A 21,455-nucleotide genomic window follows, 5' to 3' on the forward strand; every position below is an offset into this window, starting at 1 on the left:
GTACGTGTGAAAAAGATGTTGAAGTCCTCGTGGACAACAAGTTAAACATGAGCCAACAATGTGATGTGGCGGCAAAAAAAGCCAATGGGATTTTGGCCTGCATCAAGAGGAGCATAGTGTCTAGATCCAGGGAAGTCATGCTCCCCGTGCTCTATTCTGCTTTGGTTAGACCACACCTGGAATATTGTGTCCAATTCTGTGCACCACAATTCAAGAGAGATATTGACAAGCTGGAATGTGTCCAGAGGAGGGCGACTAAAATGATCAAGGGTCTGGAGAACAAGCCCTATGAGGAGCGGCTTAAGGAGCTGGGCATGTTTAGCCTGAAGAAGAGAAGGCTGAGAGGGGATATGATAGCCATGTATAAATATGTGAGAGGAAGCCACAGGGAGGAGGAGGGAGCAAGCTTGTTTTCTGCTTCCTTGGAGACAAGGATGCAATGGAACAATGGCTTCAAACTACAAGAGAGGAGATTCCACCTGAACATGAGGAAGAACTTCCTGACTGTGAGAGCCGTTCAGCAGTGGAACTCTCTGCCCCGGAGTGTGGTGGAGGCCCCTTCTTTGGAAGCTTTCAAAAAGAGGCTGGATGGCCATCTGTCAGGGGTGATTTGAATGCAATATTCCTGCTTCTTGGCAGGGGGTTGGACTGGATGGCCCATGAGGTCTCTTCCAACTCTTTGATTCTATGATTCTATGATTCTATGACAGGAAGCCACAGGGAGGAGGAGGGAGCAAGCTTGTTTTCTGCTGTCCTGGAGACTAGGACGCAATGGAACAATGGCTTCAAACTACAAGAGAGGAGATTCCATCTGAACACGAGGAAGAACTTCCTCACTGTGAGAGCCGTTCAGCAGTGGAACTCTCTGCCCCGGAGGGAGTGTGGTGGAGGCTCCTTCTTTGGAAGCTTTTAAACAGAGGCTGGCTGGCCATCTGTCAGGGGTGATTTGAATGCAATATTCCTGCTTCTTGTCAGAATGGGGTTGGACTGGATGATGGCCCAGGAGGTCTCTTCCAACTCTTTGATTCTATGATTCTATGATTAACTCTCTGCCTGGGAGTCTGGTGGAAGCTCCTTCCTTGGAAGCTTTGAGGCTGGATGGCCATCTGTTGGGGATACTTTGATGGTGCCTTCCTACCTGGCAAGGGGTTGGACTGGGTGAGCCATGGGCTCTCTCCCAAGTCTATGACTCTATGATTCTGGGATTCTAAGTGGCTGGTATTCCCCCAAAATGGGCTTTGAAGCAATTGTGACCAAGTCACGCTTTGACGCAATTGTGACCCTCCAGCTGAGAAAGTCTTCCTCTTCTTGGTGTCCCTTATTGTCCAGCTTGTGGGCCAGGCTTGTCCCTCCACATCCCCCCCAACCGAGACCCAAAGCCCTCCACCCTCCAACTCTGGGACCCCCCCCCCCCCTCTTTTGTGGCGAAGGGAAAGGCTTAAAAATAGCCTGGGAGTGTGGAGAGGCGCAAAGTTGAGCGCAAAGTTGGTGGTGACTCTTGGGGATCCTCAAGGGGAAGAAGGGAGGAGAAGGAGTGGTAGGGAAAAGGGGGCTGTCTGGGTGTACCCTCATCCAATGGGCACCCCGTGGCCATTCGGGCGCCCAATCCGGAGTGGCGTGTCTATCTGAGAGGCCGGGCTTGGAGGGGGCGTGGGGCGCGCGTGGGGGTGCGGGTGCCGAGCCCGGCGCGCCTGCTTCCCCGTTTCGTTGTATATGGTCAGAGCGGAGGCATTCCTGGGAGTCCTGGGCCCTGACGTGGAGGGAGAGGGAAGGGGGAAGGGGGGGGGGTCCGTGGGAGGGGAGGGGCCTGCCCAGGAGGGGAGGGGAGGGGAGGGGGCGCCTTAGAAAAGCCCCTCCTGGCCCTCGGAGGGACACTCTCCGGCGTGCGGCTCAGGGCGCATCGCTCCCTCGCTCGGCTCCTCGCCTGCCTGCCTTCCTTCTCCAAGAGGAAAAGACAACCCAGGACCCCACTCGTGTTCCTGCCTGATTTCCGCGTCTCTTTCTGGACTTTCTCACACCTTTGGAGCGCTTTCCCTTCGACCAGGAAACTTGCGAAAAGTTGGAGAGCTTGTTTTGTGCCTCTCTCTTCCTTCCTTCCTCGGGTGAGTTCCACTCCTGTGACTTCGCCAACTTCCCACGCAGGATTTGGGCCATTCCAGCCCTCCCCTCAACGGGTCACTTCCAGCCCTCCACTTTCAGCATCTTCTCAGCTGGGGAAACCCTTCGGACCGGTCACTTTCTCTCCTCGAAGCTGTCCCCTTTCAGGATCTGAGCTGGTCACTTGTCTTTTGGACTGGTCAGTTTCTCTCCTCTGAGCTGATCAACCTCAGTGTCTTCTGAGCTGGTGGATTTCTGGTCAACTGAGTCTGAGTGGGTCAACCCATCCATCAGTTTCTCTTCTCTGGGAGTGGAGGGACTTCAGCCTCTTCTGAGCTGCTCAGTCCCCATCCTCTGGCCGTGTCCACTTGAGCCTCTTCTGAGCTGGTCACTTTCACCCATCCTCTGGACTCCTTCCTTCCCACCACTCCTCTTCAGCCTCTCCTGAGCTGATTGGTTTCAACCGTACTTTCCATCTGTTGGGCTGGTTGATTCCTTGTTTGGATACATTATTGTCCATCCTGTGAATTGGTCGATTTCAGCATCTTCTGACCTGCTTGGTGTCTCTTCCTTGTCCACCTAGATCCACCCACAACCATGAACAGCAACAGCTACTACGACCAGTCCCCGGCGGCCTATGGCTCAGGCGAGGAGCAGGACGAGATGCCGGCCACCGAGAAGGACCTGGCCGAGGACGCGCCCTGGAAGAAGATCCAGCAGAACACCTTCACCCGCTGGTGCAATGAGCACCTCAAGTGCGTCAACAAGCGCATCGGTGACCTCCAGAAGGACCTGAGCGACGGGCTGAAGCTCATTGGCCTCCTCGAGGTGCTGAGCCAGAAGAAGATGTACCGCAAGTACCATGCCCGGCCCAACTTCCGCCAGATGAAGCTGGAGAACGTCTCCGTGGCCCTCGAGTTCCTCGACCGGGAGCACATCAAGCTGGTCTCCATCGGTGAGTCTGGGTGCCCATGCATGTGGTGGTGTAACGGCACTGCTGTCCCACCTTCCTTGCCATGCTTCCATCCTGGCAAGTCCTGGGATCTGTAGTCCAGATATCAGAGCTGGTACGAATCCCAGCATTGTGCAATAATTGTGCGGTGCGATAATTACTATCGCATTGCAATTCTGCTTTCGTTACTGTGCTCTTGTCCTATGGAACCCTTCATTGAGCCATAATAGTTCAAATGGGATTTGTAGACGGTGCTATAGTCATGCTATTCCACCTTCATTGCCATGCTTCCACCCTGGCAAGTCCTGGGATTTGTAGTCCAGAAGTCAGAGCTGGTACGAATTCCAGGATTGTGTGATAATTGTGCAGTGCGATAATTACTATCGCATTGCAATTCTGCTTTCGTTACCATGCTCTTGTCCTATGGAACCCTTCATTGAACCATAATATTTCAAATGGAATTTGTAGATGGTGCTATAGTCCTGCTATTCCACCTTCATTGCCATGCTTCCATCCTGGCAAGTCCTGGGATTTGTAGTCCACAAGTCAGAGTTGGCACAAATCCTAGGATTCCATGAGGTGGAGCCAAGGCAGTGCGATAATTATGGAGTGCGATAATTGCTATCGCATTGCAATTCTGCTTTCGCTACCATCCTCCCGTCCTATGGAACCCTTCAATGAACCACAATAGTTCAAATGGGATTTGTAAACAGTGCTTCCATCCTGGTGAGTCCTGGGATTTGTAGTCCAGAAGTCAGAGCTGGTACAAACCCCAGGATTCCATGAAGTGGAGCCAAGGCAGTGTGATAATTGTGCAGTGCGATAATTGCTATCGCATTACAATTCTGCTTTCATTACCATGCTCTTGTCCTATGGAACCCTTCACTAAACCATAATAGTTCAAATGGGATTTGTAGACAGTCCTTCCATCCTGGTGAGTCCTGGGATTTATAGTACAGAAGTCAGAGCTGGTATGAAGTCCAGGATCCATGAGGTGGAGCCAAGGCAGTGCGATAATTATGGAGTGCGATAATTGCTATCGCATTGCAATTCTGCTTTCGCTACCATCCTCCCGTCCTATGGAACCCTTCATTGAACCACAATAGTTCAAATGGGATTTGTAGACAGTTCTTCTATCCTGGTGAGTCCTGGGATTTATAGTACAGAAGTCAGAGCTGATCCATGAGGTGGAGCCAAGGCAGTGCGATAATTGTGGAGTGCGATAATTGCTATCGCATTGCAATTCTGCTTTCGCTACCATCCTCCCGTCCTATGGAACCCTTCAATGAACCACAATAGTTCAAATGGGATTTGTAGACAGTGCTTCCATCCTGGTGAGTCCTGGGATTTATAGTACAGAAGTCAGATCTGGTATGAAGCCCAGGATCCATGAGGTGGAGCCAAGGCAGCGCAATAATTGTGGAGTGCGATAATTGCTATCGCATTGAAATTCTGCTTTCTCTCGTCCTATTGCCATGCTTCCATCCTTTCGAGTCCTGGGATGTATAGTCTAGAAGTCAGAGTTGGTACAAATCTCAGGATTCCATAAGGTAGGACCAAGGCAGCTCAAGTGGAATCACCATGCGATAATTGTGCAGTGCGATAATTGCTATCGCACTGAGATCCTGCTTTTGCTGCCATGGTCCTGTCCTATAGAATCCTGTATTGATCCATAACAGTTCAAATGGGATTTGTCGTTTAGGAGTTAGAGACATCTGTGTGACAACATTGTGTGAAACTACAAATCCCAGGATTCTATGGGGTGGAACCAAGGCAACTCAAGTGGAATCATAACGCGATAATTGTGCAGCGCGTCTCTGCTATAATGCTGCAATTCTGTTTTCACTACTGTACTTCCACCTTTGGAGTTTTGTGATTTGTAGCATAGGAGTCAGAACCAGCTGTGTCTCCTATAGTTATGAAACTACAAATCCCAGGTTTCCATGGGATGGAACCAAGGCAACTCAGCTGAAATCGTAGTGTGATAATTGTGTAGTGCACATGCGCGCTACGGAGTAACAGCACTGTGATTCCATTTTAACTGCCATACTTAATTCCTATGGAGCCCTGGGATTTATAGCATAGAGTCAGCTGTGCTGCAACATTTTGGGAAACTACAGATTGCAAGACTCCATGGGATGGTGGCAAGGCAACTCAAGTGGAATCATACTGTGATAATTGTGGAGTGCCCAAGCATAATATAGTGATATGGCACCCTGATACTGCTTTAAGTACCATTCTGCCATCCAATGGAGTCCTGGGATTTATAGTTTAGGAGTAAACCAGGTGTGCACCATGTCAGCAGAGTTATAATATCAAATAAAAAATAACAATACTTCAGCAGAAGCTTACTTTATTATAGCTTCATAGTGGAAACTCAGAAATAAGACATCAGACCCTAAACAAAAACCTCCAACCAAATCCAAGACCAAGACCAAGACCTAAAGACTGCAGGCAGATGCAAACCATTATAACAGCAGCAATGAGATCCACCTGCACCCAATTGACCAAACCCAAACCACAAGCATTTCAGCAATTAAAGGCACAAACTCACTTACACAAATATAACCAAATACATACAATGAACAATATAATTTTGTACATTTTACAATACTTCTAACACACCAGCATTTCATAAGACTACAAATCCCAGGCTTCCATGAGGTGGAGCCAAGACAACGCAAGGAGAATCATAGTGCGATAATTGTGTAGTGCGATTGTGAACTAGGAGGGTTTTGGCTCACCATTGATAAGTTGCGTACTTTGTGGAATACATTGATTTTATTTTTACACTATTATAGGCCTGTCATACTGCTTTCACTCTCCTGGTTCCCTACTGGGATTTGTAGTTTGGGGGTGGTCTTAGAATGCCCCGTTTGGGTGTCTCTGCACTACATGGGTGTGCCAATCCAGTATCTCTTTAACAGTTCCAGTCCCATTCTGATAAAGTTGGGGATTTGTAGTTTGGATGAGAATGGAAGTTGGTATGTTAGACTTGGACTTTGTAGTTTGGACTTGAATCTTTTGGGGTATCCATGTAATATCACTATAACTATTCTTGTGTCCTCCAATAGGAGCCTGGGAGTTGTAGTTTGGCCAGAACGCTCCACTGGGGTGTTTCTGTATTGCTTGGGTATATCATTTTCATATCGTTTTACTTGTCATAGCTGCATTCTCTGGATTTTGGGGATTTGTAGTTTGCTCAGGGTTCAAAACACTCTTCTGGAGACCACTGGTGTTTTTCATTTCCCACTCAGCCCTTCTTCTCAAAGTATCTTGTGAACTATAGTTCTGGAAAGAGCATTAGAACATTCTGACACACCCAAGTGAACTACAAATCCCAGATTCCCATAAATGACAACTAAAGTAGCATCGGGCTTTGTAAGTCCAGGGTATAGACCTGGTTTGTATGGAGTCGATTCCAGGATCGTTTCCCGAGTTTTACGGGAACTATTTTTCCCTTGGAAAGTGTAATTAGCAGTTCACCAAGAGTAAGTAGGAAACTGGGTTGTTGTAGGTTTTTTCGGGCTATATGGCCATGGTGTAGAGGCATTTTCTCCTGACGTTTCACCTGCATCTATGACAAGCATCCTCAGAGGCGGTGAGGTCTGTTGGAACTAGGAAAAAGGGGTTTATATATCTGTGGAGTGACCAGTGTGGGACAAAGGACTCTTGTCTGCTGGAGCTAGGTGTGAATGTTTCAACTGACCACCTTGATTAGCATTTGATGGCCTGGCAGTGCCTTGAGCAATCTTTTGTTGAGAGATAGGAAAACTTTGAGATTCTTTGGACTTATCTACATTGCCATATAAAATCCAGATTATCTGATTTGAACTGGATTATATTAGTGTACACTGCCCTATAATCCAGTTCAAAGCAGATAATCTGGATGTTACATGGCAGTGTCAATTGGTCCTTTGACTCATAACAATATCTCAGGCGTGTCTACATTGCCATATAATCCAGATTATCTACATTATCTGCTTAGAAGTGGATTATATCAGCCCACACTGCCATATAATCCAGTTCAAAGCAGATAATGTGGATTATATATCATAGAATCAAAGAGTTGGAAGAGACCTCCTGGGCCATCCAGTCCAACCCCATTCTGCCAAGAAGCAGGAATATTGCATTCAAATCAACCCTGACAGATGGCCATCCAGCCTCTGTTTAAAAGCTTCCAAAGAAGGAGCCTCCACCACACTCCGGGGCAGAGAGTTCCACTGCTGAACAGCTCTCACATATGGCAGTGTAGTGAATGCAGTTTGACTTCACTTTAACTGAAGGACTCAATGCTATGGAATGATGGGCTTTGTAGTTTTTGCAAGGCCTTGTGCCTTTTCTCTTTCAAAGAATGCTAGTGACTTACCAAATCATAGAATTTAAAAGTTTGTTATTATTGCAATGGAAATGGGGTCAAACTGCATTAATCCAACCATGTAGATGCTCCCCACGAAGCCCTCTTCTCTCTCCGGACAAATGGCGCATTCCTTTGGGACTCTGAAGGCGCGCCAGCTTCCCCGGTTACACCGAACGCTTCTTAGTCATGGCTGAAATGTATGACACGGTGGCGCATATTCCGACAGCTGTGGTGTGGTTGGCCCCTGAGAGCACAGGCTTTAAAATAGCTTCGGATGGGAAGCCTCTTCTCCGGGTTGGAAAGAGCCTTCCTTGGCTCGGCAATGCTTCATGCTTCGGAGACACATGTAGGAAAGAGAGATATTGACAAGCTGGAATGTGTCCAGAGGAGAGCGACTAAAATGATAAAAGGTCTGGAGAACAAGCCCTATGAGGAGCGGCTTAGGGAACTGGGCATGTTTAGCCTGAAGAAGAGAAGGCTGAGAGGAGACATGATAGCCATGGATAAATATGTGAGGGGAAGCCACAGGGAGGAGGAGGGAGCAAGCTTGTTTTCTGCTTCCTTGGAGACTAGGACGCAAGGGAACAATGGCTTCAAACTACAAGAGAGGAGATTCCATCTGAACACGAGGAAGAATTTCCTGACTGTGAGAGCCGTTCAGCAGTGGAACTCTCTGCCCCGGAGTGTGGTGGAGGCTCCTTCTTTGGAAGCTTTTAAACGGAGGCTGGATGGCCATCTGTCAGGGGTGATTTGAATGCAATATTCCTGCTTCTTGGCAGAATGGGGTTGGACTGTCAGGTCTCTTCCAACTCTTTGATTCTATGATTCTAGGAGATGTCACTGCCTTGGTCCTTTCGTTAATGGCTGCTTACTTACTTACTTAGGCGATCCCTCATTGGCCGAGTAGGATAGTCTTCCAGGATCAGAATTCTTGTGAGTCTGTAGGTGACTGTGGAGCCCTATTCTTGACCTGCATCTTCTTCCACAATGAGGGCATTGGTTTCCAGACGGAAGGCGGTCTCGGTCGGGGTTGGCTTGACACGCCTTCCTCTTGGCACGTTTCTCTCTTTCGCCCTCCATTCATACCTCTTCAAATTCTTCAGCACTGCTGGTCACAGCTGACCTCCAGCTGGAGTGCTCAAGGGCCAGGGCTTCCCAGTTCTCAGTGTCTATGCCAGAGTTTTTAAGGTTGGCTTTGAGCCCATCTTCCAATCTCTTTTCCTGTCCACCAACATTCTGCTTTCCGTTCTTGAGTTCTGAGTAGAGCAACTGCTTTGGGAGACGGTGGTCGGATATCCGGACAACGTCTGGTGATGATGTGGAAAAGTGAACAGTGGTACTTAAAGAGCACATTCTAAGGATTATTTCTGCATTTGATTTATTAAAATATTCCCACCCAAACCCAAGTAACGAAGGTGGAGGCATTACTTTTCATTCAACCCTCATACTAAGGAGGCTGTCCAGGTTCTGAACCCGTGCTTGGCCATTGTAATGGACTGGATGAGAGCAAACAAATTGAAACTGAATCCAGACAAGACAGAAATTCTCCTGGTCAGTCGGAAGGTTGAACAGGACATAGGGTTAGAGCCTGTGTTGGATGGGGTCACACTCCCTCTGAAGACGCAGGTTCACAGTTTGGGAGTGATCCTGGACTCACCACTGAGCCTGGAACCTCATGTTTTGATGGTGACCAGGGGAGCTTTCACACAATTAAAACTTGTGTGCCAACTGTGCCCGTATTTTGGGAGGTCAGACTTGGCCACAGTGGTCCATGCTCTAGTTACATCCTGAATAGACTACTGCAACGTACTCTACGTGGGGTTGTCTTTGAAGACTGTTCGGAAGCTTCAGTTAGTCCAACGCTCGGCAGCCAGGTTGCTCACGGGAGCGGGGTACCGAGAGCGCACAACGCCCTTGCTACGCCAGCGCCACTGGCTACCTATTAGCTTCTGAGCACAATTCAAAGTGCTGGTTTCGGCCTATAAAGCTGCCCACCCCCCCCCCCCCCAAACATCTGCTCCCCCATGGACTGAATTGTTGGAGTTCAGTCTGTGATTTGTGTTTCAGGATCAGGGTGCTTTGGACGTGGGGAACGATGTAAATGAGGTTCAAGATGGCAATGGTTTGGTCAATGATACTGATGCAGAGAATGACAGAGAGACACCGTTCAAAGTGTAGTTTCTCATGAGAATGTTCCTACAGGGTATAGGGATGATGGTTTACTCTCTGAATTGCTCCCAGAGAGTTCCCAGTATTCGGGGCTTGAAAACAACTCGGCACCTGCAGAAACTAATGAGCATATAGATAGGTGGGTGGAAATTAGTCAAAACAGACAGGCCGAGCAAGGCCTTTGGCGTTCTGCCAGGCTTCAACAGAAAAAGATAAGGGCCACTCAAGGAAAGCGAAACCAGTTTCTGAGTGCCTAGTAAGTTCCAATCATGGAAAATACAGTCAGATGAAGCATCGTTTAGAACAGTGGTTCTCAACCTTTCTAATGCCGTGACCCCTAAATCCATTTCCTTGTGTTGTGGTGACCCCCAACCATATTTCCATAGCTACTTTCCATAGCAACTGATACTATTATGAATCATAATGTAAATTTCTGATATGCAGGATGTATTTTCATTACAAATTGGAACATAATTAATGCATAATTAATTAATGTTTGGGGGAGTATGGACAATGGATGATGGGATCTGCAGTAGCTTCAACTGACTCAACTCTGACTTCCACAGACCACTGAGACCCCACAAATAACATACATGGGCCAAACCCGACACCCAGAATCCTCATTACCAAAAGAAAATACTGGAGGGGGTTGGGAGGAATTGACAGTGATTGATGAGAGATGTAGAACATGGCCAACATAAGATACTGGAAGGGTTTGGTGGGCATTGATCTTGAGTTTGGGAGTTGTAGTTCACCTACATCTGGAGAGCACTATGAACCTGAACAACTATGGGTCTGGACCAAATTTGGCACAAATGCTCAATATTCCCAAATTTGAACACTGGCGGAATTTGGAGAAAATAGACCCTGGTATTTGGGAGTTGCAGTTGTGTAGATTTATAGTTCCCCTTCGATCAAAAAGCCTTCTGAACTTCACCAGCACCCTGAGGATGACACATGGGGCCTGCACAAGGAGGCAGGGCCGTGACCCCTCGAGAATTGCCAAACGACCCCTCTGGGGGTCGCGACCCCCAGGTTGAGAACCACTGGTTTAGAATCATGCAAAGTTCTTGTCCTAATCTTAGAGAAGCCTTGCTTTGGAGATTCATGCTTAAAGATTTCTTGTTTCCTGTTTTGTCTCTTGTGATTACCTGCTCAACCTTGGATCAACATTTCCTGGTTCTTTGGATTTTGTTAGAGAGTTGTGGACTTTGTTTTTGGGCATTGCTGAACTCTACCTTGGACTAATTTGTTCCTGCTTAACTTTTTACCTAATTGGATTTACCTATTCCTTTAAAGTGTTTTTATTAGTTTGCTGTTTTTACTTATCTTCAACAAAAAGATTGTTTTCCTATTCAACGTGTGGTGTTTTAAAGTCAGAGGGTTATTGGTCCAGATCCATCATTGAGTCCACAGTGCGAGGAAGCCACAGGGAGGAGGGAGCAAGCTTGTTTTCTGCTTCCTTGGAGACTAGGATGCAATGGAACAATGGCTTCAAACTACAAGAGAGGAGATTCCATCTGAACATTAGGAAGAACTTCCTGACTGTGAGAGCCGTTCAGCAGTGGAACTCTCTGCCCCAGAGTGTGGTGGAGGCTCCTTCTTTGGAAGCTTTTAAGCAGAGGCTGGATGGCCATTTGTCAGGGGTGATTTGAATGCAATATTCCTGCTTCTTGGCAGAATGGGGTTGGACTGGATGGCCCATGAGGTCTCTTCCAACTCTTTGATTCTATGATTCTATGATTCTATGCTATCCTGGAGTGCCACAAAAGCCCTTAATGGTTCTGGCCCAGTTTACCTGTCCGAACGTATCTCCTGCTATGAGCCACCTAGGACCTTAAGATCATTTGGAGAGGGCGTCCTCTCGGTCCCACTGCCATCTCAATCACGTTTGGTGGGGACGAGAGACAGGTCCTTCTCCGTGGTGGCCCCTCGGCTGTGGAACTCGTCCCTAAGGAGGTTAGATCTGCCCGCTCCCTATTGACCTTCTGGAAGAAACTTAAATCCTGGTTATGGGAGCAAGTGTTTGCAGATTAGACTGATTTTACTGGCGAAGATGAGATTTTATTGACCGCAGTTTGGACTGATTTGGATGACAAATGCCCTAAATCTATATATCTATATATAAATGCTCTGTACATAATGAGTACCTTAAAAACAAAAGAACCAATGAACGAAATCACACCAAATTTGGCAACAAAACATCTCACAACACAAGGAGTGACCATCACTCAAAAATTATGATTTTGTCATTTGGGAGTTGTAGTTGCTGGGATTTATAGTTCACCTATAATCAAAGAGTATTCTGAACTCCACCAATGATGGAATTGAACCAAACTTGGCACACAGAATTCCCATGACCAACAGAAAATACTGGAAGGGTTTGGTGGGCATTGACCTTGAGTTTGGGAGTTGTAGTTCACCTACATCCAGAGAGCACTGTGGACTCAAACAATGATGGATCTGGACCAAACTTGGCACAAATATTCCATATGCCCAAATATGAACACAGATGGAGTTTGGGGGAAATAGACCTTGGCATTTGGGAGTTGTAGTTACTGGGATTTATAGTTCACCTACAATCAAAGACTATTCTGAATGAATTCCACGAATGACAGAACTGGGACGAACTTCCCACACAGAACCCTAATGACTAACAGAAAATACTTAAGGCCCTCCAGTTCAACTCCCTTCACCAGGGCAAGAAAACGTAATCAAAGCCCTCCTGACAGAGAGCCATCCAGCCATATAGATACATATGATTCACACACACACAGATAAAGTATTATAGATTTGAAAGGGACTCCTAAAGATGGACAATGATATGTTGCATGTTCCAGAGTAGGCAAACCAGACAATCTCCACATCAACACTGTCAAAGAAACATCAAGAAATACTGTTTACTCACAAGCACAAAGACAATTACATATATTAGAAGCCAGCACTTTCTCATTAGAATCCTAGAATCCAAGAGTTGGAAGAGACCTCCTGGGCCATCCAGTCCAACCCCATCCTGCCAAGAAGCAGGAATATTGCATTCAAATCACCCCTGACAGATGGCCATCCAGCCTCTGTTTAAAAGCTTCCAAAGAAGGAGCCTCCACCACACTCCGGGGCAGAGAGTTCCACTGCTGAACGGCTCTCACAGTCAGGAAGTTCTTCCTCATGTTCAGATGGAATCTCCTCTCTTGTAGTTTGAAGCCATTGTTCCTTTGCGTCCTAGTCTCCAGGGAAGCAGAAAACAAGCTTGCTCCCTCCTCCCTGTGGCTTCCTCTCACATATTTATACATGGCTATCATATCTCCTCTCTGCCTTCTCTTCTTCAGGCTAAACATGCCCAGTTCGTTAAGCCGCTCCTCATAGGGCTTGTTCTCCAGACCTTTTTATCATTTTAGTCGCTCTCCTCTGGACATATTCCAGCTTGTCAATATCTCTCTTGAATTGTGGTGCCCAGAATTGGACACAATATTCCATTACTTTATTTTCCATATCTCCAGACCGGGCCACAGCAACGCGTGGCAGGGGACCGCTAGTAAATAATAAATAAGATAGTTCTCTGCCCCTAAAGCACTTGCAGTCAGAACGCAGGTTGCAGAAAGGAAGGAAACGGTAGGCAGAGATGGAAAGAGGCAAGAAGAAGGAAGGAGCGAGAGGCGAAGAGGTCATGCGTCTCGCTCGGTGCCAAAGCCATCCCCGTCCGGCAGCCTGAATAAATATTGGGGAGAATAATGAAGTCCGAGCACAGATTGCGTTCTTCTCCATTCGTTTATTTGGCTTGGCTTCTGCTCCAGCTTTTGGCTCCTGTTGCAGGAGAAAGAACTCGTTGGAGCACAAAAGGAAGAGAATGGAAAGGGGGAATCATAGAATCAAAGAGTTGGAAGAGACCTCTTGGGCCATCCAGTCCAACCCCATCCTGCCAAGAAGCAGGAATATTGCATTCAAATCACCCCTGACAGATGGCCATCCACCCTCTGCTTCAAAGCCTCCAAAGAAGGAGCCTCCACCACACCACAGGGCAGAGAGTTCCACTGCTGAACAGCTCTCACAGTCAGGAAGTTCTTCCTCATGTTCAGGTGGAATCTCCTCTCTTGTAGTTTGAAGCCATTCTTCCATTGCGTCATAGTCTCCAAGGAAGCAGGAAACAAGCTTGCTCCCTCCTCCCTGTGGCTTCCTCTCACATATTTATACATGGCTATCATATCTCCTCTCAGCCTTCTCTTCTTCAGGCTAAACATGCCCAGCTCCTTAAGCCACTCCTCATAGGGCTTGTTCTCCAGACCCTTGATCATTTGAGTCGCCCTCCTCGGGACACATTCCAGCTTGTCAATATCTCTCTTCAGTTGTGGTGCCCAGAATTGGACACAATATTCCAGGTAAAGTGGTCTAACCAAAGCGGAATAGAGCATGGGGAGCATGACTTCCCTAGATCTAGACACTAGGCTCCTCTTGATGCAGGCCAAAATCCCATTGGCTTTTTTTGCCGCCACATCACATTGTTGGCTCGTGTTTAACTTCCTCCCCACTAGGACTCCAAGATATAATTATAATCATTATTATTATGTGGCAGTGTAGACTGACTCATATAATCCAGTTCAAAGCACATTATGTCAATTATCTGCTTTGATAATCCGGGTTATATGACAGTGTAGAAGGGGCCTCATATAATCCAGTTCAAAGCTGATAATCTGGGATCAGATACTAGATTATATACACAGTTCAGATCCAGTCTACACTGCTACACAGTTAAACTGCATTAGAAACGGCACAATATGGCATTGTAGATGGGGTCTCAGGCTGGGTCTACATTGACCGGTAATCCAGTTTATCTGATTTGAACAGGATTATATTTGGGCCTTTCTGCATTACCATATAATCTATATAAATAAAAATGTAATGTTCATTTGTGGGATTAACAGAAGTCTAAAACCACTGGACGAATTGACACCAAATTTGGACACAACCCAATGTATGTCCTTCACTCAAAAAAATTGATTTTGTCATTTGGGAGTTGTAGTTGCTGGGATTTATAGTCCACCTACAATCAAAGAACATTCTGAACCCCACCAACGATGGCATTGAACCAAACTTGGCACACAGTTCTTCCATGACCATCAGAAAATACTGGAAGGGTTTGGTGGGCAGTGTCCTTTGGTTTTGGAGTTGTAGTTCACCTACATCCAGAGATCACTGTGGACTCAAACAATGAAGGATCTGGACCAAACTCTACACGAATACTCAATATGCCCAAATGTAAATACTGGTGGAGTTTGGGGAAAATAGAATCTTGACATTTGGGAGTTGTAGTTGCTGGGATTTATAGTTCACCTCCAATCACAGAGCATCCTGAACCCCACCATTGATAAAATTGGGCCAAAACTCCCACGCAGAACCCCATGTGGGCCACAGCGTGGCAGGGGACGGCTAGTCCAAAATATCAAGGCAGATAATCTGCTTTGAACTGCTTTGAACTGATGATCTGCTTTGAACTGGATTATCTTAGTGTACATTGCCATACAATCCAGTTCAAAGCAGATTATTTTGATTTTATACAGCTGTGTAGAAGGGGCCTGAGTCTACACTGTCATATAACCCAGCTCAAAGGAGATAATCTAGGTTTTATATGGTTGTGTAGAACGGGCCTCTGTGCAGAGTCATACAATCCAGTTCAATGACATGACATGAGTCTACACTAAGGACGCAATGCAGTTTCAAACTGCATTATATGGCAATGTAGATAGGACACGGAACAATGGCTTCAAACTACAAGAGAGGAGATTCCATCTGAAGATTAGGAAGAACTTCCTGACTGTGAGAGACGTTCAGCAGTGGAACTCTCTGCCCTGGAGTGTGGTGGAGGCTCCTTCTTTGGGAGCTTTGAAGCAGAGGCTGGATGGCCATCTGTCAGGGGTGATTTGAATGCAATATTCCTGCTTCTTGGCAGAATGGGGTTGGACTGGATGGCCCAAGAGGGCTCTTCCAACTCTTTGATTCTATGACCTTTGGCTATTTCATTCCTCAGAAAGATGGTGTCTATACCATACAATTAATGCAGTTTGACACCACTTTAACTGCATCAATTCTGCAGTGTAGATGCAAATATAGATCCCCAGGGGGAATTGTTATGTGATGGGTCCAGCCAAATCCAAGAACCCAGTTTTGGAGAGACACGTAGGCTTCTTCCTTCCTTCCTTCCTTCCTTCCTTCCTTCCTTCCTTCCTTCCTTCCTTCCTTTTTCTTTCTTTCTTTCTTTCTTTCTCTTTCTTTCTCTTTTTTCTTTCTCTTTCTTTCTTTCTTTCTTTCTTTCTCTCTTTCTTATCTCTCTCTCTCTTTCTTTTTTCTTTCTTTCTTTCTTTCTTTCTTTCTCTTTCTTTCTCTCTCTCTTTTCTTTCTTTCTTTCTTTCTTTCTCTTTCTTTCTTTCTTTCTTTCTTATCTTTCTCTCTCTCTCTCTTTCTTTTTTCTTTCTTTCTTTCTCTTTTTTCTTTCTCTTTCTTTCTTTTTCTTTCTTATCTCTCTCTCTCTTTCTTTTTTCTTTCTCTCTCTTTCTCTTTCTTTCTCTTTCTCTCTCTCTCTCTCTCTCTCTCTCTCTTTCTTTCTTTCTCTTTCTTTCTTTCTTTCTTTCTCTCTCTCTCTTCCTTTCTTTCTCCCTCCCCACCACCAAGTGTTATTTTCCAAGGCTTGCAACTCACCAGATTTTCCTCCCGGTTGTCCAGATCTGATTCTTCCAAGGCGAGGAGACCTTGAACTCGAAAGAAACAAGAAGAAGCGCCTTTGCAAAAGAGGCCAAATGGGACGGCAGATGTGTTCAGTTCTTGCTCCAAAAAAACCCTAGTAAATACTGAGTCATTAACTTGGACAAATTCGGACAACTTTCCGTGTTTTTAGCACAGAACCGCAGCATCAGAAGGGGCACCTAAAGGTCATCTAGTCCATCCTATTTACCCACCCAATTCAAAAAAGGGGAATCTATTCTTTCTGAAGGAAGGGAATCTACCATCTTGGAATTTGCATAGACAGGTTATACTTGCTTTCTATGGAAACAGGGGATTTGTAGTTTCCAGAGGCCTCTCTGCCTTTCCAGACTACAAGTGGATTCATAGTGCTATAATTTTGGCTTTGAGTCTTGTTTGAGATAGGAATGCTGATTTTTGTTGTTGTGTCAGGAGCGACTTGAGAAACTGCAAGTTGCTTCTGGTATGAGAGAATTGGCCGTCTGCAAGGACGTTGCCCAGGGAATGCCCGGATGTTGTGATGTTTTACCATTCTTCTGGGAGGCTTCTCTCATGTCTCATGTTACTCTATTATTACTGTTATTACTACATTTTCATTATTTTACTTTATTATTATTATTATTATTATTATTATTTTATTACATTTATGATTTTACTCTCTTTATTATTATTGGAAGGATATGTAAGCACATTTACATTGAAGAAGGTTAGAATAATGGTTTAATCAGAGTTGTCTTAAATTACCGTGTTGTGTAAATATTCCGAAACATTTAACCTACCAATACCTCAATTAATGTAATTTTATTAGTCTCTATTTTTATTTCGAAATGTATCAATAGCTGCTACATTTCTCACCCTCAGCTTATACTCAAGTAATTATACTTATACTCAAGTATAATTATACTTGAGTATAAGTATAATTAGGTGCCTCAACTTATATTCAGGTCGGCTTATACTCGAGTATATACGGTAGTTAAATTAGCCTCCCTGCCTAAAGCAGTACCTAAATTTCCTACTTGACCGATGCAACTGTCTTTCAAGCTTCATAGGTCAACAGCAAGCTAGACTATGAATGGTCGGGAGCTCACTCCAACCGGGGCTGGTTTCAAACTCATGACTTCTCGGTTTGTTAAAAAATGCAATGCAACTGTTTGGTCTGCTCCTGACACGATAAATAAACCTTTCGGTCAGTAGTGATTTTAATACAGCTGGCTACTAACTTGCTTCGCCACAGTCCGGTAATAATGATTATATACTAGCTTCTGCCCACCTAGCAGTTCGAAAACATGCAAATGTGAGTAGATCAATAGGTGGGAAGGTAATGGCGCTGCTGAGCTTGTTGATCGAAAGGTCGCAGGTTCAATTCCGGGGAGTGGTGTGAGCTTCTGCTGTCAGCCCTAGCTTCTGCCAACCTAGCAGTTCGAAAACATGCAAATGTGAGTAGATCAATAGGTACCGCTCCAGCGGGAAGGTAACGGCGCTCCATGCAGTCATGCCAGCCACATGACCTTGGAGGTGTCTACGGACAACGCTGGCTCTTTGGCTTAGAAATGGAGATGAGCACCACACCCCAGAGTCAGACATGACTGGACTTAATGTCAGGGGACTACCTTTACCTTTACTACCTGGGGAGTTGTAGTTTGGTGAGGCACCGGAACTCCTTGACCCAAGAGAGCACCTTGTAAAACTACAACGCCCAGCATTCCATAGCAATGGACTTCCACAGTTCCAAACTGCATTCATTTGAGGGTGTAGATGGCAAAAGCCTGTTTGTAGGCGCACAGATGTTGAGCGTTGCAACAGCTGCAAAATGCAAAATCTGGAACTGATTTTGGCTCCCTGTTGAGTTGGAGAGCTGGAGTTTGAGCAAAGAGCGAGACCGTTTAGAAGAGAAGGAAAAGGAGGGGAAAATAAAGTACCATTTGGGCCCCTTTTTGTCTCTTCTCGATGAGCTGGAGGAGTTTTGTGCCACATCGGGTGCGTCTGCACTGCAGAACGGATGCTGTTTGGCACCCCTTTCACGTCTGCCACGACTCAATGACTGTGGAACTGTGCAAGTTGCAGTTTGTTTTACAAGTCTTTCACCTTTTCTGCCAAAGAGTGCTGAAACTATAACTCCCAGGATTGCCTAGGATGGAGCCGTGGCAGTTGCAGTGGTGCCAAACTGCATTAATTCCACCGTGTAGCTGCGCCATGGATTTATCACCCCATCACACAGTTATAATGCTTAGATTTCACTTTAACTGCTATTAATTGCAACCTGTGTAATCCTGGGATTTGTAATATGGAGGGGGCATTAGGCAGAGAGTTCCAAGTACCTTGGGGAACTACCCAAGTGCTTAGATTCCACTTTATCTGCTATTAATTGCAACCTGTGTAATCCTGGGATTTGTAGTGTGGAGGGGGCATTAGGCAGAGAGTTCCAAGTACCTTGGGAAACTACAAATCCTACAGAAGGGAAGTACAGATAGTAAATGCAAATATCACCCAAGTGTTTAGATTCCACTTTTATCTGCTGTTAGTTGCAACCTGTGGAATCCTGGGATTTGTAGTCTGGAGGGGGCATTAGGCAGAGAGTTCCAAGTGCCTTGGGAAACTACAAATCCCACAGAAGGGAAATGCAAATATCACCCAAGTGCTTAGATTCCACTTTAACTGCTATTAGTTGCAACCTGTGGAATCCTGGGATTTGTAGTGTGAAGGGGGGATTAGGCAGAGAGTTCCAAGTACCTTGGGAAACTACAAATCCTATAGAAGGGAAGTACAGATAGTAAATGCAAATATCACCCAAGTGCTTAGATTCCACATTATCTGCTGCCAGTTGCAACCTGTGGAATCCTGGGATTTGTAGTCTGGAGGGGGGGCATTAGGCAGAGAGTTCCAAGTGCCTTGGGAAACTACAAATCCCACAGAAGGGAAATGCAAATATCACCCAAGTGCTTAGATTTCACTTTAACTGCTATTAATTGCAACCTGTGTAATCTTGGGATTTGTAGTGTGGAGGGGGCATTAGGCAGAGTTCCTTGGGAAACTACAAATCCCACAGAAGGGAAGTACAGATAGTAAATGCAAATATCACCCAAGTGCTTAGATTCCACTTTATCTGCTGTCAGTTGCAACCTGTGGAATCCTGGGATTTGTAGTGTGGAGGGTGCATTAGGCAGAGAGTTCCAAGTACGTTGGGAAACTACAAATCCCATAAAAGGGAAGTACAGATAGTAAATGCAAATCCCAACACAATAGAAAGAACTGAGTCTCCTAGTTTTGAGTAAAGGCGCATCAGCAACAAGGCAAGGGGATGGACTAGATGACCTTCAAGTGGCCCTTTCTAATGCTACAACTTTATGTAAGGATATGGAAAGGTGTCCAAAGGTAAAACTAATGGGTTCTTTGGACAGAGAAGCAAAGTTCTGTCTCCATTGTGCTTTTGTGTGTGCAAAGAAGCACCCCCTTTTTGCAAGTGTATTTGTGTGTGTGTGCGCCCACACACGTCCACACGCACACCCATATATATAGAAAGCGGGGACTTGGATTTCCTGTGCCAGATTCCAGGGATGCCACAGCTCCCCTGCAAAGCCCGTTGTGCTCCATTGTCTATCTTTGGTCATGGATTCTTCTCCCGGCAACGGAGGAAGGAAGGAAGGAGAGCGGGATGGGCCTCCCCATCCCATAATAGGCCAAAGGGCCGACCCACAGAGCCGGAAGCTTGAGATGCCACACACAAGTGTTCTCTCTTGTTGAATTGTGCGGTCCTTACTTTGGAAGTTGTTGTTCGAAGGCTTTCATGGCCGGAATCACTGGGTTGTCGTAGGTTTGTTTGGGCTATAGGGCCGTGTTCTAGAGGCATTCTCTCCTGACGTTTCGCCTGCATCTATGGCAAGCATCCTCAGAGGTTGTGGACACAACCTCTGAGGATGCTTGCCATAGATGCAGGCGAAACGTCAGGAGAGAATGCTTCTAGAACATGGCCATATAGCCCAAACAAACCTACAACAACCCAAAGTTTGTGCAGTTTAATCAACTTTCACCATGTTTTTTTAATGATAGAACCAATTAGGAAATGGCATCGCTAACCCAGGAACAAAAATAGTGTTACATAGTGTTGTTGGTGCAATTGGGTAGTGCTTACTCAGTCCTGGTTGGGGTTGGCTTGACACGCCTTCCTCTTGGCATGTTTCTCTCTTTCGCCCTCCATTCCTGCCTCGTCAAATTCTACAGCACTGCTGGTCACAGCTGACCTCCAGCTGGAGCGCTCAAGGGCCAGGGCTTCCCAGTTCTCAGTGACTATGCCAGAGTTTTTAAGGTTGGCTTTGAACCCATCTTTCAATCTCTTTTCCTGCCCTCCAACATTCCGTTTTCCATTCTTGAGTTCAGAGTAGAGCAACTGCTTTGAGAGACGGTGGTCGGGCATCCGGACAACGTGGCCGGTCTAGCAGAGTTGATGGCGGAGGACCATCGTTTCAATGCTGGTGGTCTTTGCTTCTTCCAGAACGCTGACGTTTGTCCGCTTGTCTTCCCAAGAGATTTGCAGGATTTTTCAGAGTCAGCAATGATGGAATCGTTCCAGGAGTTGCATGTGACGTCTGTAGACAGTCCATGTCTCGCAGGCGTATAGCAGGGTTGGGAGGATGATGGCTTTGTAAACAATCCCCTTGGTATCCCCACGGATGTCCCGGTCCTCAAACGCTCTTTGCTTCATTTGGAAAAATGCTGCACTCGCAGAGCTCAGGCAATGTTGCATTTCACTGTCAATGTTGATGTCTGTAGACAGTCCACGTTTCTCAGGCATATAGCAGGGTTGGGACGACAATTGCTTTATAAACAAACACCTTGGTATCCCTAGGGATGTCCCGGTGCTCAAACACTCTCTGCTTCATTTGGAAAAATGCTGCACTCGCAGAGCTCAGGCAATGTTGAATATCAGTGTCAATGTTGATGTCTGTATATAATCCATGTTTTGCTGGCGTATAACAGGATTGGGAGGACAATGGCTTTATAAACAAGCACCTTGGTCTCCCTAGGGATGTCCCGGTCCTCAAACACTCTCTGCTTCATTTGGAAGAATGCTGCAGTAGCAGAGCTCAGGCAATGTTGCATTTCAGTGTCAATGTTGATGTCGGTAGACAGTCCACGTTTCGCAGGCATATA

General features: G+C 46.0%; 1 protein-coding gene across 9 annotated transcripts in view; it reads left to right on the forward strand.

Annotated features, from left to right (window-relative positions):
* Window positions 1-1,845: 1,845 nt before the first annotated feature.
* FLNC (filamin C) overlaps window positions 1,846-21,455 on the forward strand; it is a 162,794-nt gene continuing 143,184 nt past the window's right edge. For 5 of the 9 annotated variants that reach the window (XM_067469386.1, XM_060776353.2, XM_067469390.1 and 2 more), the window contains exon 1: window positions 1,847-3,052. In XM_067469386.1, coding sequence (XP_067325487.1) covers window positions 2,695-3,052 — 358 coding nt within the window. In that variant the 5' untranslated portion in view covers window positions 1,847-2,694. Of the gene's footprint in view, window positions 3,053-21,455 lie in introns of all 9 variants that reach the window. The other 4 variants (XM_067469388.1, XM_067469389.1, XM_067469387.1 and 1 more) reach the window with 2 other exon arrangements.

Source organism: Anolis sagrei, chromosome 5 (assembly GCF_037176765.1).
Source record: "Anolis sagrei isolate rAnoSag1 chromosome 5, rAnoSag1.mat, whole genome shotgun sequence".
In the NCBI taxonomy this organism is placed as follows: domain Eukaryota; kingdom Metazoa; phylum Chordata; class Lepidosauria; order Squamata; family Dactyloidae; genus Anolis; species Anolis sagrei.